Consider the following 19,234-nt stretch of genomic DNA (forward strand, 5'->3'; position numbering starts at 1 on the left):
TTCGCCGACATGCAAGAAGTGCGGATTCGGGAAGACGGCGAGGAGCATCTGGTCCTTTCCTCACAATCGATACGTTTAACGGTGATCTAGGTGGTTGTTGCGGTTGACCCGCAGATGAGGGCGACTGCCGTCCAATTTTCACACGTGTTCCGCCCAGGTAATTTGCCCTCGCGCGAAAGTTTTCGTCTTCTCTTTTCAATTATTTATTATATATTACAGAAATTCGGTAAATATATCCCAATTAACCTGATTGAGTTTACCAATTTAATTTTTTAATGTAAAATAATATTCATCAGTAACTTGTGGGTCTTGTCCATCTCCAGAAAAGTATTCATCAATCGCTCATGTCATCTACATCTTCAAAGTCGTTTCTTCCAAGTTCTTCATCATCATCATCAGTTTCCATAGCATCATCTACTGATTCTCCATCTACAGAATCTTCCTTGTCATCCTCATCCTCATCCTCATCCTCATATATGACAGGCGGAATTGTATTTTCCTCATCCTCATCCACGTTGTCACTGATCTGTAAAATCATAAGAACTTCAAGTTCAAAAGAAGCTAGAGAAGACCATGAACACAGCCTGTATGTAAAATAGCCATGTACTCACCCCTGTAAATAGATAATCTAAACATCCAGTGAGCTGGAGAGCAGTCTTGAATGTTGATCTTCTGGATTCTATGAGCTGAAATAGTATAGAAAAAGAGGATCATTATATGAGTTTGGTGCATAACCCAGTAACAACCACTGTAAGGTAGACACTGACCTGGTATAATGAGTTGAGAGCAAGTAGAGAAGATTCTTGGGACATTATACCACTTGCATGTTGAAGAAGCAAGCTTCTTAACCATGGAATAGCGTGAGCCAACACTGCACCTCTGTTAGAAAATGAGACAGAAAAAAAATTAATATCAGCAGAGGATTAAAAGGGAACTTTGCAGGTATCAAATCCCATTGCAATGCCACGTAGCAAAGTTTACGGGAGAGAATCATAGAGGAAAACAGAGTTTCAGGAAGCATCTACCTGGCCTGAATCAATGCTAAAAGAGAATTCAAAAGCTTGAGGACATCTGATGGATTTAAGGATGACAATGACTTCGCAATAACCTGCAAGAAATTAAGAAATGAAAATCAACATGTTGTCAACATCAACGCCAAAGGCTCTTGGAGAAGTATATATATCTATGAAAAATAGAAGAATAGGCAATTTTTTTTTGGATAAATGATGAGAACTCATATAATAATAGAAGAAAGTACAAACGAACAGAAGAAAGGCCAATGAACTACTTGCCTAGAAAAACAAAAGCACGCTATATCTATTAGAAAAAAGCTGCCCTGAACAAGATGATGAAAAGAAACTCCAGTTCTAGCCAAAAAGTGAAATATAAATGCACAACATACCACCATGAAACATCTAAATAATTACAAATATAGTTAATCTCATCATAAAAATTTAGCAAATTCCATGAAGGTTTGCAATCCAACTGATTAACTAATGACATCTGTTGAATCATTCTCCATTACTAAAGGGCAAAAAAACAAAACAAAAAAAAATTGTAGCAGAAAATCTGCACTCCCTGACGAAGCTCTCTCTATAGACTGACAGCACCAAAGTCGCAGAGACTAAACACAAATAACCATCCCTATTGGTTGCAAAGACTCCTCAACCCCTTGTGAGACTCAAATTCCCCCCTAGAACTTCCATACGTGATGTAGTACTGGCTCAATTGTGAAAGGAAAAACTAAAGAATATGAAGACAGAGAAAGTCATCCAAAACAATTGCAACTATATAAAAGAAGAAAGAAGGAAATTAAAAAAATAAACGGAAAGATAACAACATACTTTTCTATTTTTAGAGAGTTACTGGTTTGTTCAATCTAGGGAAAGTAACCACCTATCTACCTCTAGTAGCTAGTTAACAATCGTACAGGTGGCACTTAGCCATGCCAGCTCGTGAGCGGTTTGGTATTAGGTTGGTTCCACTTAGACTAGGTTTTTATCTGACCCAAGCCAAGCTTAAATTAAGAACTGAACTCAGTTGTTAGAATTAGCCAGACTCGAATAGCTCGAGCTTGGCTCAAATGCATGTGACTTTTTTTTTTCACAAAAAAAAAAACCATCTTATATAAATGGAAGAGGAAATGCCCTAATTTCTCTCCTTGATCCGTCGAAATTGTCAATTCCTTTTCGGCTCTTTCGAGTAAGCCCATCTCTTCTTCTTCCTCCCTGTTCTCTTCTTCCATTATGGTTTCGAACTCCATCACTAACTCCAACAAGCACCTGCTCACCACCATGCCCGAGTAGTACATGGCCAGATACCCATCAACGCTAACAGAGATACACAGCAGCAGAATCCACAACTCCTTGGGCAAGATTTTATTAGCATTGAAATTTGCTCATAGGTGATGGCATCCAGGTCATCGTCTTTCTGGACAAAATATACAGGGCAAATGTCGTTGGGGATGCACCTGCAGGATATCTTACAAGGTATCAGCCTTCCCTGAATGCAAGAGGAGACGATAAACAAAGCCTGACAAAGCAGAAAACCCATGCCAGCTCGAAACCCACACTTCAGCCTCAATTGGTAGCAAGCTTAGTCACAAAGCAGTCCCAAGGGTTCCCTTCAAAAGGTTGACTGAACCCGAGATGCAAGCAAGAAGGGAAAGGGGCCTTAGCTATAACTATGATCAGAAGTTTGCACCAGGCTTTAAGTGTGAAAGTAACAACTCTTCATACTCAACTAAGGAGAAGAAGAGTTTGAAGAAGAAGGAAGACAAGAAGTGGAAGGAGAAGTCCCCCAAACTGATCTTTTCAAGATGGATATGTTGCAACCGCCAGAACCATGAAGACTCAGATCGTTTTAGATGGAGGTATACATAACAGACCAACCAATTACTTTCCCCATCGACAGAGGTAGTAATTGCAATTTCATAAGCAGTGACTTTGGCACTCAAGCTCAATCTTCCACTACAAATGGCACCAGAGGTATCAGTCCTTATTGTAGAATAGGACCCGCATGGTCTCAAGTTTCAGTGCTAAAACACAGTTCACTTTGGTACAGGTAGACATGCCTAGGCCAACCCTAAGTCACATTTTCAAGGACACCCTCAACTTAATGACTTGACTAAGTTATGAAGTTGTCCTAGGAATATACTGGCTGGAAAAGTTCGGAGATATCATGTGCCCCTTTGCATTAGGTACCATGAACCTCATTAATGACGTCACATGTTTACACCTCAAGAGAAAGAGATTTCAAGGAGATGCAGATTCTTAGATAGAAGAGGAGGAAGAGATCCAGAAGAATATGCAAAGAAGCAACATGAATACAATGAAGAAAGGAAAGATCAAGACCCCTCACTGGCAGAAAATCAAAGGTGCAAATCCTCAAGTGTCAAAGAACTACGATAGAGTCGAACCTTGACAAGGTTCAAATCAAGAGGGGGAATTGATACAGTTCCTTATAAAAATACCAGACTAATGCACATAGGCTGTAGAAGATAGTTAGAAGAGCTGGTCATAATTGCCCATATGGGCCAAACAAGTAGGGATCAAGTCAGTCCACAAAGTCTAGAGAGTCCAAGGGTTTGAGCCAAGCAGGTTGTCCACTAAGGTCCTTCCAAAAACACACATCCAAATACTTGCAGAAGAAGCAATGTGATCTCCAAGCAAGATACACATTGGCCACCCGACAGGGAGCCTAAAAGAGCACGTGTAAGTCCAGGTTCAATGTATGTAAGAGTTAAAGTCACTTTAGCAGTTTTTTAAAATTTAAATTAAAAATTTTTATTCAAAAAAAAAAAAGTCACTTTAGCAGGCCTACTCCTAGTTCTAGTAGTAGTGTAACAATTTCATTGTCAATAGTATCACGAAGTCTATGCCAGTGAGATATAAATAGTTGTAAGGCCTTGAGCAGTTGCAATCAATTCAATACAACCAAATCAACTTCTGCCACTTTGAGGCAATTGACCATCAAAATTTATCAACTAAGCGGCTAATCCTGACTCGAGGGTTACCATCCATCTTCTTATCTCCCACCTTGGCCCCGACATTTTCAAGGGGTACTCGAGCCTAAGCAGCCCTGTGCTAGTCCACAAAGTTCAGTTATTCACTTAAAGGAAGTTCTTCTTCCAAACTATCTTCCATCTTAGCCACCCCATTCCACGTGAGTCCCCACATCTACATCCACTAGCCAAGCAGTTCCACCTAACCCTAGACCAACAAACCCTTGGACTATATACCTTTGTAAGTGTCCCACGAGTTCCAACCCAGTCACTCCATTATCCCTCCTATGTCTCAATGCCCACCAGTAGTCCAACTTCACTAAGAGTTTGTATCTCACTAAACCACTCATAATAAGTATGCCAATTCTAACACAAGGAATCCCCCTAAGTCCCACTTTCCTAAAATAGACTCCTCTCCGTCCCTCAATCCCTCCTTCCTCCCACATGCCAGCTTGAAGGACTTCTCTAAATTGCCCTTCAGCCCATGGCAACTAGTATTCTCACTCTCCTAATTTGTCTACAACTCTCTCTTCACTCCCACCTATCCCAATCCAACTCTACCACCTTTACACCAATCCCACACAATTCTAAGCCACTCCTACACCTTTATAAACCCCACTCCTCATTCACTCATATCAACCTCTCTATCGTATCTCTAGTCTCTCGAGTCTTTCTCCAGCCCTTACACCCCAAATAACCACACTCTACCTCAGCCATAGCCACAGTCAACTCTCTGAGTAGTAAACCTCTGACCCTAGCCTATCCTAGACCCTCATTAGATCCAAGCCAAGCCATATAGCAAATCCTACACCTTTCTATTTCATTCCTAGAACCAACCAATCCCAGAAACTCCAATCCTTCCCTATCACAGCCTATTTTCCTGAACAAAACCTACGTAAAAATTCCTCCAATCCCCACATGCAATACTTTTTCATTTTCGGAATGTTACCATCTTAGGAAATTGCTCAATCTAAGTACTTCCTATCAAAGAAAAGTCAACAGCTTTCTAATTTCCAGGTTTGTCAAAGAGTCCAACTAGACAAGTTTTTGTGAGTAGATCTTTTTTTTAATAGTCAGTTAAGGAAAGTCTTAAAGATAGTTAAGTCTATCATTGGCAATTCTTGAAAATAGTTAAGTCTATCATTAGCAATTTTCATATTGGTTAGTTGCCGGAATTCTTTCTTTAGCAAGTTGTTTCAATACAGCAAGTCACAAATAGATTATAATTAGAAAGTTTAGAACTAGGCAAGTTCTACTCAGTGATGTAACTTGGTTTGGCAAATCCATGGATGTGTTAAAGTCAATAAATAAGAAGATATTTTGTAACTTTGGTTCAGTTTTTTCAAGAGTTGAGTGTTCTTTTTAGTTGTTCAAGCATCCTTGTTTCTCTTCACTTTTTCCCAAGAATAATTTCTTAATTGTCTCCTCTCATGCTAGCTACTAGCTTGGCTGTAATTTCAAGTTCTTCTCTTTGAACTTGAAAACTTGGGATTCCTTAAGAGTTGAGAAGGTGGTGGTAGGATTGCTCATATTCCAGTCTCATCTGTCAACTTTGTTTTTGTATTTTTGCCGCATTAATATGTCAACAACTCGCATTAAATGAATCACTTAACTCATAGAGAAGTAGGGAACCCTCTCAAGACTTTTTTTTTTAAACTATCAAATGGTTCTTTCAAACATGGAATACCTAAAAAGAAGAAGCAGCATTCTTATGCAAAAAAATTAGCTTAATTCTAATCTTTAAAGAAAGACAAACCTTTTCATCTCGCATACTCAAGCAGTCTAGAAGGAGAGCACGATCTTCAGCATGGAGTGCTTGTTTGAGTAGCACGTGAACTGAATCAGCACTTGGAGGTTTTGGATCTAGAGGAGCCTCCAGGTCTTCAGGACTTTCTCTGTCCTCCTCAATCAGATTCAAACTAGCAAGCTTTTCTCCCATCGTTGGCTCATCACCATCATAGTCAATGTTAGAATCATCATTAAGCTCTAGATCACCTATCAGGAAACACGAAGAGTTTACAAGAAGCCACCACTGCCAAGGTAGTAATAATTAACAGCCAACTACTCATGGCTTGGGCCCTGATTCCTAGGGATCAAGTTGCACTAGGGAAAAATGGGTGTGGCTTGTGTGTGAAATCAACATTATTCATAAAAAGATATTCAACATACTCATTCTGTTACAGTGATTTGAGTTTTCTCTGTCCGCAGCTTAATACAGTTCCATATACTGACATACATTGAAAAAACAGAGGCCCCTGCTAGAGTGAAATGTCAACCATAAATGTCTCCTTTCAAGAGTATTAGAAGCAATTTATCAGGACTTTCAGCCTCCGACAAGTCTACAGAATCTTGAAACGTTGATTTGACTCAAAACCAGTCATTTGCACTGGGTTAAGGCTTTCTTTTGGGGGTGCCAAAAACTTGGTTATTATAAAGTACATTTCTTATATGGGAGGAGAGCATGTGAAGATAAGTTACTAGTTGAAAAACAAAATTAGCTCACAACATATCATTTGGTGTCACCTGATACTTCTAGTAACATATAGTGTTTTTCAATTGCATTGACAACTTGAATGGACCAAATCTGGGATTCAGGGAATAAATTGCATATCATTCTAGATTTGGTTCCTCTTCACTCTCTTATGGACATGAGCATGACACTTCTTATAGTTTCTAAAAGAAGAGAACTTTAACAAGTTCCACTACATAGGAAACTAGGGTTATTTGAGACAATCTCAATCATTCTTATCAGATGGTTAAACATGGACCAACATCTATCCACTAGACAATCACAGCCTTTTAATCAGTGGTTTCTCTCAAGAAAATTAAAAGGGAAAAAAAAGTGATTATGTTAGTAAAAGCACAGCAGAACCGCAACAAGTTCCCTTCATAATTCAACTTACCAGAACCAAGAATAGGCGTAGGACTTTCAATGGATGGCTCACTAGCTGGTCTTTTCTTTTTTGCATCTTTTTTTTTGGGGCTTTCAGTTACCCCTGCATAAAATCAGCATGATGGAAAACTAGTGAGTACTTTTAAACTTTCAAGAGGAAAACAAAACAAGTTAAAGACAACAGTCTGATTCACCATTTTCTTGAGGACTCTCTCTAACAGTTTCAGGGATCAACTTATTTTCTGAAGCACTAAGCAAGATTTTCTTCCCTGGAGAAGCAACCTCAAAAAGATCAAACTGAGGATTAACTGATGAGCCATAGACAACAAGGACTGATAGAGGACCCTGAAGGTCATGTAACCTTGCTGCAATTACTGGAACGTCGATCTTCTTGGGATTTTTTTTATTATCTGCATCTATTTTTGCAGGCCTCCCCATGATCATAGTTGGATTGACTTCTCCCTGTTTAAAGGTTCTCAAATTCCAAACATATGCAATGCCGTTCTCTGAAACAGAGAGCACTGCTAGACCCTCTTCATCGCCATAACTTCTACATCCCAATGTCACTGGTGCTTTCTTCATGGATAGTACAATCCCAGAGTTGCTGTCTACACCATTTTTGTCCAACGTCCACACCTGAAGTTGCTTTTCTCCCGATGACACAACAAACTTTCCACCATCTGACAGTGCAATATAACTAGCAGAACCCTGTTACAACAAAAAGATTATGGGCCATAAATTTGCAATAAAACCAGGGTTACCCAAGCAGATGAAGAAAAAAGGTTACCGTACAGAATCAGAAGAGAACCTCTCTATCTCCTTCTTGGTTTCCAAGTTAAAAACACGTATTTTCTCACTAGAAACAGCCAAGAGATTCTCATCTGACATGACAAAAGAACAAAAAAATGTAAAATTATAGGCCTATTAAGATACAACACAAAATAGTTGACAATCTACAGAAACTTACAGAAAACTAAAAATGACTTGACATGGAAAATAGTGTGAAACTCACTGAATGAAAGAGCTAAAGATTTGATGGGCTTCTTTGAAGCCTTGAATTTTGATGTAGGTTCTCCAGTTACTGCATCAAGCTCGGACACCATTCCATCAGCTCCAGCTGTATAAAGGATACGACCATTGTTTGCAAAAGATAGTGCTGTGACTCCACTGGATAAGAATATAATGTTACTACGACAACGAGTGACGAATAGTTTTTTTGACTGGCACAAAGAGAATAAAAGATAACACAAAGGTTATAGCTTAGTAAATCTTAGCCCCCAGAATGCTGAGCTTGGTCTATGTCAGAAGAACTGTGACTAGAAAAGTTTCATTTCATTCGGCTGACAATGCTAGCAGACTGACAACACATGCTTCTAAGAGAGCAAATATGCAGCAGCAGAGACATGCTATGCACACAAGTACTTGTCCAGGTACACCACATTCAAAGATTTCACAACACCCTAATGTTTCAGGAAATCAGGTAGCCTTTGCATGTGTGCATTTCCAGCCAATATCATATGAAGAGATGAACCAAGCAGAGCAATGAATAAACTGTACACAATTTATTCATTGTGTTAAAATTGCGACCAGGTCAATAGCCACAAAATGTAGGATTACTCACAGTAGCACTTTCAGCTCACATCCAAGTCTACACAAATAGCCACCAGGCCTAAGACATGAATAACCCCAACAAGGTACAAACTAAACCAGCCATAAATTAAGCCCAACAAAACAAACATCCGACTGTGATGCCATGTTAATATTGGGTCTAAGTTCATCCCAAAATGACTGACCAAAGTTAGAGGTTGGGAAAATTAATAACTATGGGATTTTTCTTGACATTAATCTCAATGGGCTTATTCCCACTAACAAGTTGAATTTGCAGTCTCTGTATTATTTTCATTGTTTAGAACCTAGGTCCTCCAGCTGGTGCATTCCCGGTCTCCAACTTATCCATGTTGGTCCTAACAAATGGTCAATTTAAGTCCATTGTGCATGCAATAGGTGTGATCTCCATGAAAAGAAGGTAAATTTGCATCCAAATAGCAGTCATAAAAATTCTAAATATGTGTTGAAACATAAAACAATTGTAACAAGCAATGATTGGAGATTGCAATGACCCACTACCCTCGACACTGGTGACCTCTGATTGCCAGATCGGACAAACATTTTTGAGCTCTCTGGTTACACCTCTACTACTATATGACGATCATAGAAGCCATTGTGTGGATGTTATTCCCATAATGATAAGTTTGTCATCAAGTGAGCAGTGAAACAGACTGATTTCTGGCCTTCCCTTTGAGTCCCACTAGAGAAACAAGATTTCTAGGAGGCATTAGAGAAGAGGATAAAGTAAGTTGACAAGAAGAAATCCATCTAAGCCTGCAATAGGACCTATGCATACCTGATACATAAACAGGAAGAGCTTCTTACCCATCATATATCTGAGAAGGGGAAAGAGTCTGACCAGCTCCATCTCCATTGCAGAATACATAGTCAATGGAAATGGCTGGAAGCGGTTGTTTGACAACCTTTCTGCCATGACGGTTAAACTTCCCAATACCACAATGAACCCCTCGCTAAAGTACCCCCAGCAGTAATGGTGACCCAAAAAATAAATCTAACCACACCTCTACTATGACTTAGCGAAAGGAAGCCTTGGAAGCCCTTCAACTGCAATTCCCACCACTCATATTCCAGGCACAAGCTCATGTCTAGTATCGCAAAAAACAAACTTATAGACAAGCCTTGACCAAGGACAATGTATAACCACCTAGAAAAATCAGAACTGGCATCCACCAGTTGGGGTTGTTATTACCATAAACCAGGAGACCACCAAAGAGGGATTAAGAACATAACAAAAAAACATTTTCATATTTATCTCAGAGAGTGGGTTGAGTGATCGAAAATGTACAATGCTCAATCTTTTTTAGGGCCAGCACCAATACTAGAAACTTGTCCAAACTAGAGAGAAAAAAGTGAGAGAATGTGTCATACAAACAAGGAAACGGAAATAAGGTTTAGGTCTAAGCACATCCCTACCCATGTGACCTCCCTAATTGATTGATTACAATTTTTACATTCATAAGGATTCCTTTGAGACAAATCTAACTTCAACTCAAATTCTTACTTCAAATTCTACTTCCATTCTAACGCTACTATAACTCTTATGTTGACTAGGATGTCCATACATCCATGTCAACCCCTACGTTCTCTCCTAATTACTACTTGCCTTTATGGTAACATTAAATACACCCAAATTTTCCTAGTTACAATTATAAAAACTACTATACCACCTAAGTTCCTAACATGACTCCACCTTCACGCGCCTAGTCCTCAACGTTTTGGCTATGAGCAACATCTTCTTATTGTTGACAGGTCGGTGGAGCTCTGCCTTCAAACCAACAACAAAACATCCAATTATTGGCTTGCACTCACGCATGGTTTAGTGAAGGTAAAAAATGGCCCAACTGCGTAAGTTGAATTAATGGGTTCCTTGTTAGGTTTGTGAGTGGAACATAAGTTGAATCTCAATGCCTAGTCAGGGACATGGCTTCTTCTTTTGGTAGGTCAACTCTGACTGGACAACCCATGCTAATGGTGAGGCCAAGTGGAAGTCCTCAAAGGCCAAGGACTTGACATGGAGATGTTTTCTAGTTGGACAGAATTCACCTTCGATCACTTGGCTGATCTGTTCTTTTGAACTTAGAGAATATGACCTAGAAGTGATATGGATGAGTCGAAAGGACCTCCATGGATTCCGGATTCTACGAACCCAAAGCATTCATTGCCAATTTGCCCAAGGTCAAGGCAACTCAAGTAGTCACTACTCAACTTCCCGCATGACTTTTCCTTCTTCTAATATTGATATCTCCCTGTAGAAAAATCAAATCAAGAAGTTGTTTCTTGCATTAAAAAATAGACTCATAAAGCTTTCTTTCAAGGTACAATTCATTACTTAAAGTTTTGTTTTTAACGGCGCATATCATTGGTTAATTTGAAGCTTCGTTTTGTCGAATGCATCCTTGTTCAGCCCAACATTTGTCACTTCCAGCGTCAGTTCCCCTTGTAAAAAAAAATTGGACAGATGTTTGTTGTATTAAAATGTAGACCCAAAGTTCTTTTTAGAAAGGTATAATTTGGTACATAAAGATAGTATTTTGATGGCAAGAGATCCAAAGATGGTCAGCTCTCTGATACCATTGTTATAAAAGCTGTCCTAAAGAGAGATAAAAGTCAGAGAGAGAGAGAGAGAGACATGCAAAAAAGGACAAAAAAAATAGGGTCTGGGTCTACACATGTCCCTACACTTGAAAACTCTTCAATACGAATTAAATGTCTTACACTCATAAGGATTTCTTTGAGAGATATCCAACAGTAAGTCCTACTTTACTCCAACTCCTTCTTCCCTTCTAACTCATAACTTTGACTACAATAACTTTTGCATAGACTAGACATTCCCACATCCAAGTCAACCCCCACTTCTCTCCTAATTAGTAATGTACCTTTTTGAGTATATTAAATACCCAAAGTCCTTAATTACAATGATAAAGACTATTATACCCCTAAGTTCCAACCTAAAAATAATACAAATCAGTTCCAGCATCTATAATCAAGCAACACTAGCAGCTTATTGCATCATTCAGAGCCTCTCCTGCTACTAATCTTTCTACCTGGACTAGTCCTCCAAATGGTCACTAAAATTAAATTTGCTTGAAGTAATTTGGGAACACAGGCCCTGAAGGAATGGGAGGGGTCATAGACAACCATGAAAGGCTCATCCTGCTAGCACATTCAGGCACTTTGGGCTAGCGCAACTCAAGTGAAGCAAAATCCAAGCCTTATTAAATGGTACAACGTTGCATCATGAGAAATTCTCAAACCTAGTAATCATAGAGGCTGAGGGCTAGTACAACTCAAGTGAAGCATAAATCCAAGCCTTATTGAATGGTGCAAAGTTGTAACATGAGAAATTCCTATCCTAGTAATAAAAGAGAGTGATTCAGCCAATATAATAAGCAAGATGAAAGGAGAATATCAGCCACCATAGAGACTCTATTTGAACAGATTATAGACCATTGCTCTCAACTTTCTCTTAAATGACAGCATAAAATCAGAGAAGCGAAGAGTATTTCAGATTTCCTTGCTAAACAGAGTGTTTCCTAATGCCCTTGAGGTTGGAAGCTCCTTCCCAACTAATTGCATAAGCCTGAAATCTTCTCATTATACAAATTTATTATTTATTCAAGCTTCTCAAAGGAATAAAAGCCAAATTTTCAAAAATATAAAAAAAAAAAGTTCATCATAAGGGATTATTAGTAAGTGGAGACACTACCAACCTCAAGCAACCTTTAAATATTCTTGGTTTCACTTGGTGCAGGGGTAGGAGATCAAGTAACAGATCCTTAGCTACATCATGACCGTCTAGTGGCCGTTAAACATAGACGAAATTCAGCTAATACACTTGATAGGGTTGGAAAGGAGATGATTTCCTAATGGTGTTCAACAGATTACCTCAACAACTTGATATATGTCAGCCCTAGCACAAGGTGGAATCATACCTTAGCATGGCTAGCCAAGTGGTTGACTCTCTTTCTGTCATGAATGGGTTTGAAGACAAACTTTCAGTGTTCTTTCAAACTTTATTATTTCTTTTATCTTCTAAGCCATATACGTGATCATTAACTTGTTTACTGGACAAAAACTCCGAATTTTCATTTTGTCTGCCAACAACTTTTCACCATCCATGCTGCTTCTACATGACAAACTGCATCTTTCTGTCATGAATGGGTTTGAAGACAAACTTTCAGTGTTCTTTCAAACTTTATTATTTCTTTTATCTTCTAAGCCATATACCTGATCATTAACTTGTTTACTGGACAAAAGCTCCGAATTTTCATTTTGTCTACCAACAACTTTTCACCATCCATGCTGCTTCTACATGACAAACTGCATCTTCTCATTATGACCTTAGTAGTACTCTCCAAGAACTAGAAACTAGATCTTTCCCTAGATCTAAACAAGACAACTCTCACTGCACAATGTGTGTGACAGAAGTAATTAGAACTTCAGCTCAATCGCCACAATTGAGGTTTATTAGTGCAAGATCTTCATCACTTCAGTTCTCAACGTGTTTGATACAAGTATCACTTCAATACACTTTGTCTGCTTCTTTCTTTGTAAGCTGAGCTTGTCCAAGCAATAACATTACTTGAAAAAAACTATCAGGTAAGAAAAAAAAAAAGCCAGAAAATGACATGGATGAAAGTGCTGAGCAAAAACTTCAAAAGGGCAATCTACTTATCGAGTTACTGAGGATGGAGCAGAATGGAAGATAAGAAACTATGGCAAGTATGAGAAAGCTAAACTTAGTCAATAGTGGCTTTTCGATAGACATAAAACTGCATATTACTCAATTATGCAGCCAGTTCACCATCCCTAAAAAGACTACTTCTTAGAAGAAAAGGGAAAAAAAACAGAACATACAGCTAACTGAAACATAATCCTAGCTTAAAAGAACCCTGGTTATGATCAGTCACATACCCAACTTTTCCAAAAATTTCATCTCAAGGGAAAATGTGAGAGCAAAGCAAATTATTTAACCAAAGTACTTAGACTATTCAGTCATTTATTACTACAAGCAGAGAGTTTACCCATTTGTCATTCTAAGTTATTAACAATAATAATGCATGGTAACCAACATACCCTGGGTGGCATCCACCAACTCTCCATAATTTATCTTCACTGAGAACATTCACTGCAAATACATCACCAGAATGTGTAGCAAGAGCAAGTAAGAATGTTCGCTGTTGTTTTTTACGCTGAAAGAGTTGAATATGATCAGGAAGGATTTAAGAAATATCAAATCCATCAAACAAAATTCACTCCAATCACTTTGTATTGGAAATCTACCTTCTTCCCGATGAAGCTGCAACTGATACAGGAATAGCTTTCAGAGACACATTGATCAGGATCCTTCCATTCGGCAAAGGGCTTTCCACTACCTGTGTGCCATATCTACAGTTTACAAGATGCACTAATCAGACAATTTTATTATTAAAAAAAAAAAAACATCAGATAACAATTGTCAGGAATCCGGAAGAGGCTGGCAAGTGAAGGATCATCAGATCACAATATATTTCGAAGCACATGAATAAATTACAGTTAGCTCTATTCTGCAGCCATTGGGATGAGTAAGACAATGATATCATGTGAAGGCCTCTAGAAATAATGTTGAGAAAGAAGAAGATTGACAAACAAAAACATCGGTAAGAGAAAACTCATTACAAGTTTGTAGTTGGACAATAAATAAAAAAGTCTGGACAACAAAACCATTGTGCATATGCATGAGCAGGGAGCTTTACATGAGACCAAACAGTTCTAGTGAGATATGAAGCCAAACATGTTACATACAAATGGTCAGGCAAAACACATTACATGAAAATGGTTTGGCAAAACATGTTAAATGAAAATGGTTAGGAAATACATGTTCCATTAAAATGGTTTGGCAAAACACTTCTCTGAAGCGTTTTTACCCTCTTTGGCAACCAAAATTTTGTAACATTTAAGGTTCCCACACATAATGACTAATAATAGCACTCAGACATTGTTGGCATATTACTTCACTTTGCAGCATCAATGAAAACCATCCAAAGAAAAATCCTTCACTAAAAATCTTAATGAAGGGAAGATGGAATGGAAATAAATTACATCTCAAAATTGGATTTTAGCCAAACAAGCCAACTTTCATAAATGACCAGCCCAAGAAACTGGTAAACTCTATTACTGAAGTGGCAACTAGCTTGGACCTCAACAGGATGCAAGCATGCCCACAAGTACGATATCCAGCTTATTCTGGGCCTAGTGATGTGGCTCCATGCACTTGAGATTTGGAAGTAAACATCAGAACCAGTATAAGCTTCTACTTTAAAAATAAAAAACAGATTTAGTGTAAACTTCGTTTCCTTTTGTTATCGGCGCCAAGCATCCTAAGGGAAACCATATTAGCAAGAAAGGCAGCGTGGTGACCATTTAAGTTTGTTCAAGATACCGATGAACTTAACCTTAACTTACTTAGCCTCACATAAGCTATTCCGAATCTCCACCAAACATCATCTTGCCAACAAAACAACACGACAGAACAAAATTATTTGTTCATTCTAGATTATATTAACGTTCTACTACATGATTACTTCAAGCTGAAGTAGGCAAAAGACCACTTTACGATGAAGGTAGCAAAAAAGCCACCTACGAGAAAGGTCATTCTCCCACGAGAAAAAGTGATGCCACAGAGAGAGAGAGAGGGAGAGATAATCCAGACGACGCCTAAATGGTATTTTTTCTCAAAAATCCTCAAAGCAACGTAAGTATTTGGAGGGAAATGGTTAAAAAGCCCCGGTCGAATTTAACGTAGGATCTTGCTACTCACGAATTCAGACACTTCTCGTGCTTTGAAGAAGTAGCAACTACAGTTTAAAAAAGAAAGAAAAAGAAGCAGAAGATGTGAACTCACTTTGACGAGTCCATCCGCATACAAAATCGCGAAATAATCTCCATTGGGAGTAAAAGAGCTGAACAGAGGTTCAACTTTTTCTCCTGCCATTTAGCTGCAAGCGTAACAAGCTGGCGTAGACGAGAGAGAGCTTGCGAGACAAGGGTTTTGGGTTTTTGTGGCAACGAGAGAGAGCTCGCGAGAAGAAACCAGGGTTTTGGGTTTTTGTGGGAGCTATTTCCATTCGCTACAGTTCTGAAGTCCCAACAACTCTAACCGAGTCAAATGAGTCGACTCGGATTAGAGAGTGGCGGGTCGGATAGGATGATTAGTGATTAATATAAATATAAGGTTATCAAAACTTGATTTGCTTAGTTAAATTATATTTTATTTTGGGTTACGAGATAATTTAATTGAATTAGTCCAAGCTATAAAATACCAATACATATATTTATTAAGAGTTAACTATTTATAAAAAAATATTTTGTAAATTTAATAAAAAATAAAATGAAATATATAAATAATTCTCATACATAATATAATAATCTAATATTTTAATATGTAAATTATATAATAATATTTTATAAAAAAAGGAGTATAAACCTAGGTCCTTCTAAGTTTAGGTGTACCTAACCAATTTTCAGTATAAATTATAATCATTAATTTTTAATTAAATTACCTAAAAATTATTTAATCTTATTTTATTTTTATCTATTATCCCATCAAACTCAATTTAAAAATCATGTAGGGGGTGGACACACAAGTTTTGGAGAGAGAGAAAGAGAGAAAAAAAAAAAAAAAAAAAACTCTGCTCAAGTTTTGAAGTGAAAAAAACTTTCCAATTTTGGGATATAAATGGATTCGATCCAATTGTGGGTATTTGAAATCAGAAATCCAAAAAATAAATATATTATATAAAAATTAGATATTCAGTGCAATTGATATATATTTGGATACTATTTGAATTTGAAAACCTCAAAAAAAAAAAAAGCAATGAAAAAAATAAAATAACTACAAAAAATATTAATATTAAATATACAACTATAATTAAGAGTAATATTCAGAAATATTTCAATGTTATCACATATTTTTAGTTGACATGTAAAAATATTAAACATAATATTATTAAATTTGAAGGGATTAGGATATCTTAGTTTTTATTTAAATTTGAAATCGAGTTTGATATCATATCGGATATTCGATTAAGCATAATGTCACTAAATTTGAAGAGATTGTGGATTCATATATTTACCTGATTAGGATATCTTGGTTTTGGTTTCAATCTAGACCCAAGTTTGACATTGTATGTGATACTTGATTGAGTGTAAACTGAGGGATAACGGATCCGTTTATAATGTTACTCAATTTGATACTAGTGAATTGAGTTATTGCAAGTTATATGATTTTTCATTACAAAAACTCTACTCTTTTATTCAAGACTAGTGAAACAATACTGAGAAAAATAAATAAATAAATTTATTAAATTATAGGGTTTAATCCATATATAACTTGGTTTGAGAAAAATAAAGAAAAATAGAAATTAAGAGAAGAAATATGAAAAGGAAAAAGCAAGGGCACAAGTTGAGGAGAGGAACTTCATGTTGAATTTAGGAATGTAGAATTATGTTTGTCGTGATTATCATGATCAAGTGTAAATTATTTATAGAATTACAACAAAGACAGTAGGTGATTATAATTCTACAATTTGAGTATGTCTTTGTTTCAATCGCCTTTTATCTTTATCTCTATCATTATATGTATCCCTGAGAGGGAAGTCCAATACTGGTATTTAAAAAGAGGAAGTGTGTTATCGGGAGTGGGTTGGAGAAATTAGCGGCACTGGTAGCTGGTGGGAAGAGCAACGGCTGAAGCGAACAAAATCGCATCATCTGGTGGTAGAGTAGCGACACTAGTAGTGGTTTTGGGGTAGGCATAATTGTATCGTCCGGTAGAAGAGTAACGGCATTGGAGGCAGATGCAATCGCATTGATCGAAAGAAGAGCAGCAACACTAGAGGTGGACGAAATCGCATCGTCTAGAGGAAGAGCAGCAACACTAGAGGTGGTTGGGGTATCGTCCTGTGGAAGGGCAACGACTAAGGTGGACGAATCGCATCGTCCAGTGGAAGGACAATAGCTAGGGCGGCCGGAATCGTATTGTATGGTGGAAGAGTAGCAGATGGGGAGGTCGGAATCGCATCGTCTGGAGGAAGAGCAGCATCACTAGAGGCTTTTCTTAGTTTTTTTTTTTAGAATATCGCTAGCAAGATTATTTGGTGACAGCGGAAGCTATTTAGAGAGACGGATAAGGGGAAGAGAAAAGTACCAGGTATGGGCATTGGTAGTCGACTGCAACGACTACTTCCGAGAAGGATTTCTAGCGATGGCGGATTGGCTATGATTAATCGATCGGGAGCTTTGATACCAGGTAGAATATAGAAATATAGAATAATATTGTATTTTGGGGCAAGCGTAATTGCATCGTTCGGTGGAAGAGTAACGACATTGGAGGCGGACGCAATCGCATCGATCGAAATAAGAGCAGCAACACTGGAGGTGGTTGGGGTATCGTCCTGTGGAAGGGCAATGACTGAGGTGGACGAATCGCATCGTCCAGTGGAAGGACAATAGTTGGGGCGGACGGAATCGCATTGTCTGGTGGAAGAGTAGCAGTTGGGGAGGTCAAAATCATATCGTCTGGAGGAAGAGCAACATCACTAGAGTTTTTTTTTTTTTTTAGAATATCGTCGGCAAGATTATACGGTGACGGTGGAAGCTATTTAGAGAGACGGATAAGGGGAAGAGAAAAGTACTAGGTATGGCATCGGCAGTCGACTACTTCCGAGAAGGATTTATAGCGACGACGAATTGGCTCTGATTAATCGATTGGGAACTTTGATACCATGTATAATATAGAAATGTAGAATAATATTATCGTGATTATCATTGATCAAGTATATACTATTCATTTTTTTTTTTATCTTTATCTTTATTTCTGTCACTTCAGGGGTTAAGAGATAGCATGTTAATGTGTTATTCCCCTCTCGCTTTTTTATTTATATAAGTGGAGCATGAATGCTCTAATACATAAGAATAAAAAAGAACATTCAAACTGACTATTAATTACAATTTATACCAATCACTTTCATAATTACATAGAATACTACTCAAACTTTTTTAACAAATTTTAATAGCTAGAATTACTTCAAATGCTGGATTTAAAGTTCAGAACCATGGAATACATTCCAATGCACCCTAGTGAGCTTGGGTGCTTCAGGTCAAGTCAGTCCAAACGGTTTGTCAAAGGATAAAGAAGTGTCTGCGTTTGCTGAATAAACTTTTATGTAATTTACAAGTATCTCTTTAGCTAAGAAAGAGAGATCAAATCAAATACTGAGTTTTATTTTTATTTTTTCTTTATCACTTACCTCTATGCAGGCTTCTCCCTGTCCTACGTATTTAATCAATGGTTCTCCTAAGCTAAATTTGAAATTCTTACCGTGCTTCTATGAGTACATATCATGGGCATTCAGCGAATTACTTCATTATGAATATTTTTTGGCTTCTTCAGCTTTAGTCATTGTTTTTCAGTATGAGATCGGTTAGTAACTCAAATTCAGTATTGCAGTTGTAAACAGTCCCAAATGTTGAAAAGAAAGTAACTCGTATTCAAGACTTGGAAAATTGTTCTTCCAGTATCCGCTTTTCTACAATAATTGGAGCCAAAGAAACACACGGATGGCAGATTTCTCACATCCCAGAATGCTTCTGCTGTTGTAAACCCCTTTTTACAATGATGAAGGGTCAGATCCCTGCTTCATATACTGAAAATACAAGCTTCGATGATC

The 19,234-nt window shown here is 37.7% G+C and overlaps 1 protein-coding gene across 1 annotated transcript; it reads right to left on the bottom strand.

Annotated features, from left to right (window-relative positions):
* Positions 1 to 172: 172 nt before the first annotated feature.
* LOC137945786 (uncharacterized) lies at positions 173 to 15,596 on the bottom strand. Its single transcript, XM_068791810.1, has 12 exons — positions 15,409 to 15,596; positions 13,809 to 13,913; positions 13,602 to 13,717; positions 7,909 to 8,063; positions 7,689 to 7,777; positions 7,091 to 7,604; positions 6,907 to 6,999; positions 5,760 to 5,998; positions 1,026 to 1,108; positions 768 to 879; positions 612 to 686; positions 173 to 526 (listed from the first exon to the last, which is right to left on the bottom strand). The coding sequence occupies exons 1-12, from the start codon at positions 15,496 to 15,498 to the stop codon at positions 335 to 337; spliced, it is 1,863 nt and encodes a 620-aa protein (XP_068647911.1). The 5' UTR covers positions 15,499 to 15,596; the 3' UTR covers positions 173 to 334.
* Between the last annotated feature and the right edge of the window lie 3,638 nt (positions 15,597 to 19,234).

Source organism: Aristolochia californica, unplaced genomic scaffold (assembly GCF_029961685.1).
Source record: "Aristolochia californica isolate CCGP_79_NKW_82.1479 unplaced genomic scaffold, dmAriCali1.0.hap1 SCAF_12, whole genome shotgun sequence".
NCBI classification, from domain to species: domain Eukaryota; kingdom Viridiplantae; phylum Streptophyta; class Magnoliopsida; order Piperales; family Aristolochiaceae; genus Aristolochia; species Aristolochia californica.

Excerpts from the sequence above, each read along its gene's own strand:
- LOC137945786 (XM_068791810.1), bottom strand. The coding sequence starts at position 15,498 with ATGGCAGGAGAAAAAGTTGAACCTCTGTTCAGCTCTTTTACTCCCAAT. Across the intron at positions 7,605-7,688 it reads AGAGGTTCTCTTCTGATTCT|GGTTCTGCTAGTTATATTGC; the intron begins GTACGGTAACCT and ends TTGTTGTAACAG. Across the intron at positions 527-611 it reads TAGATTATCTATTTACAGGG|ATCAGTGACAACGTGGATGA; the intron begins GTGAGTACATGG and ends ATGATTTTACAG.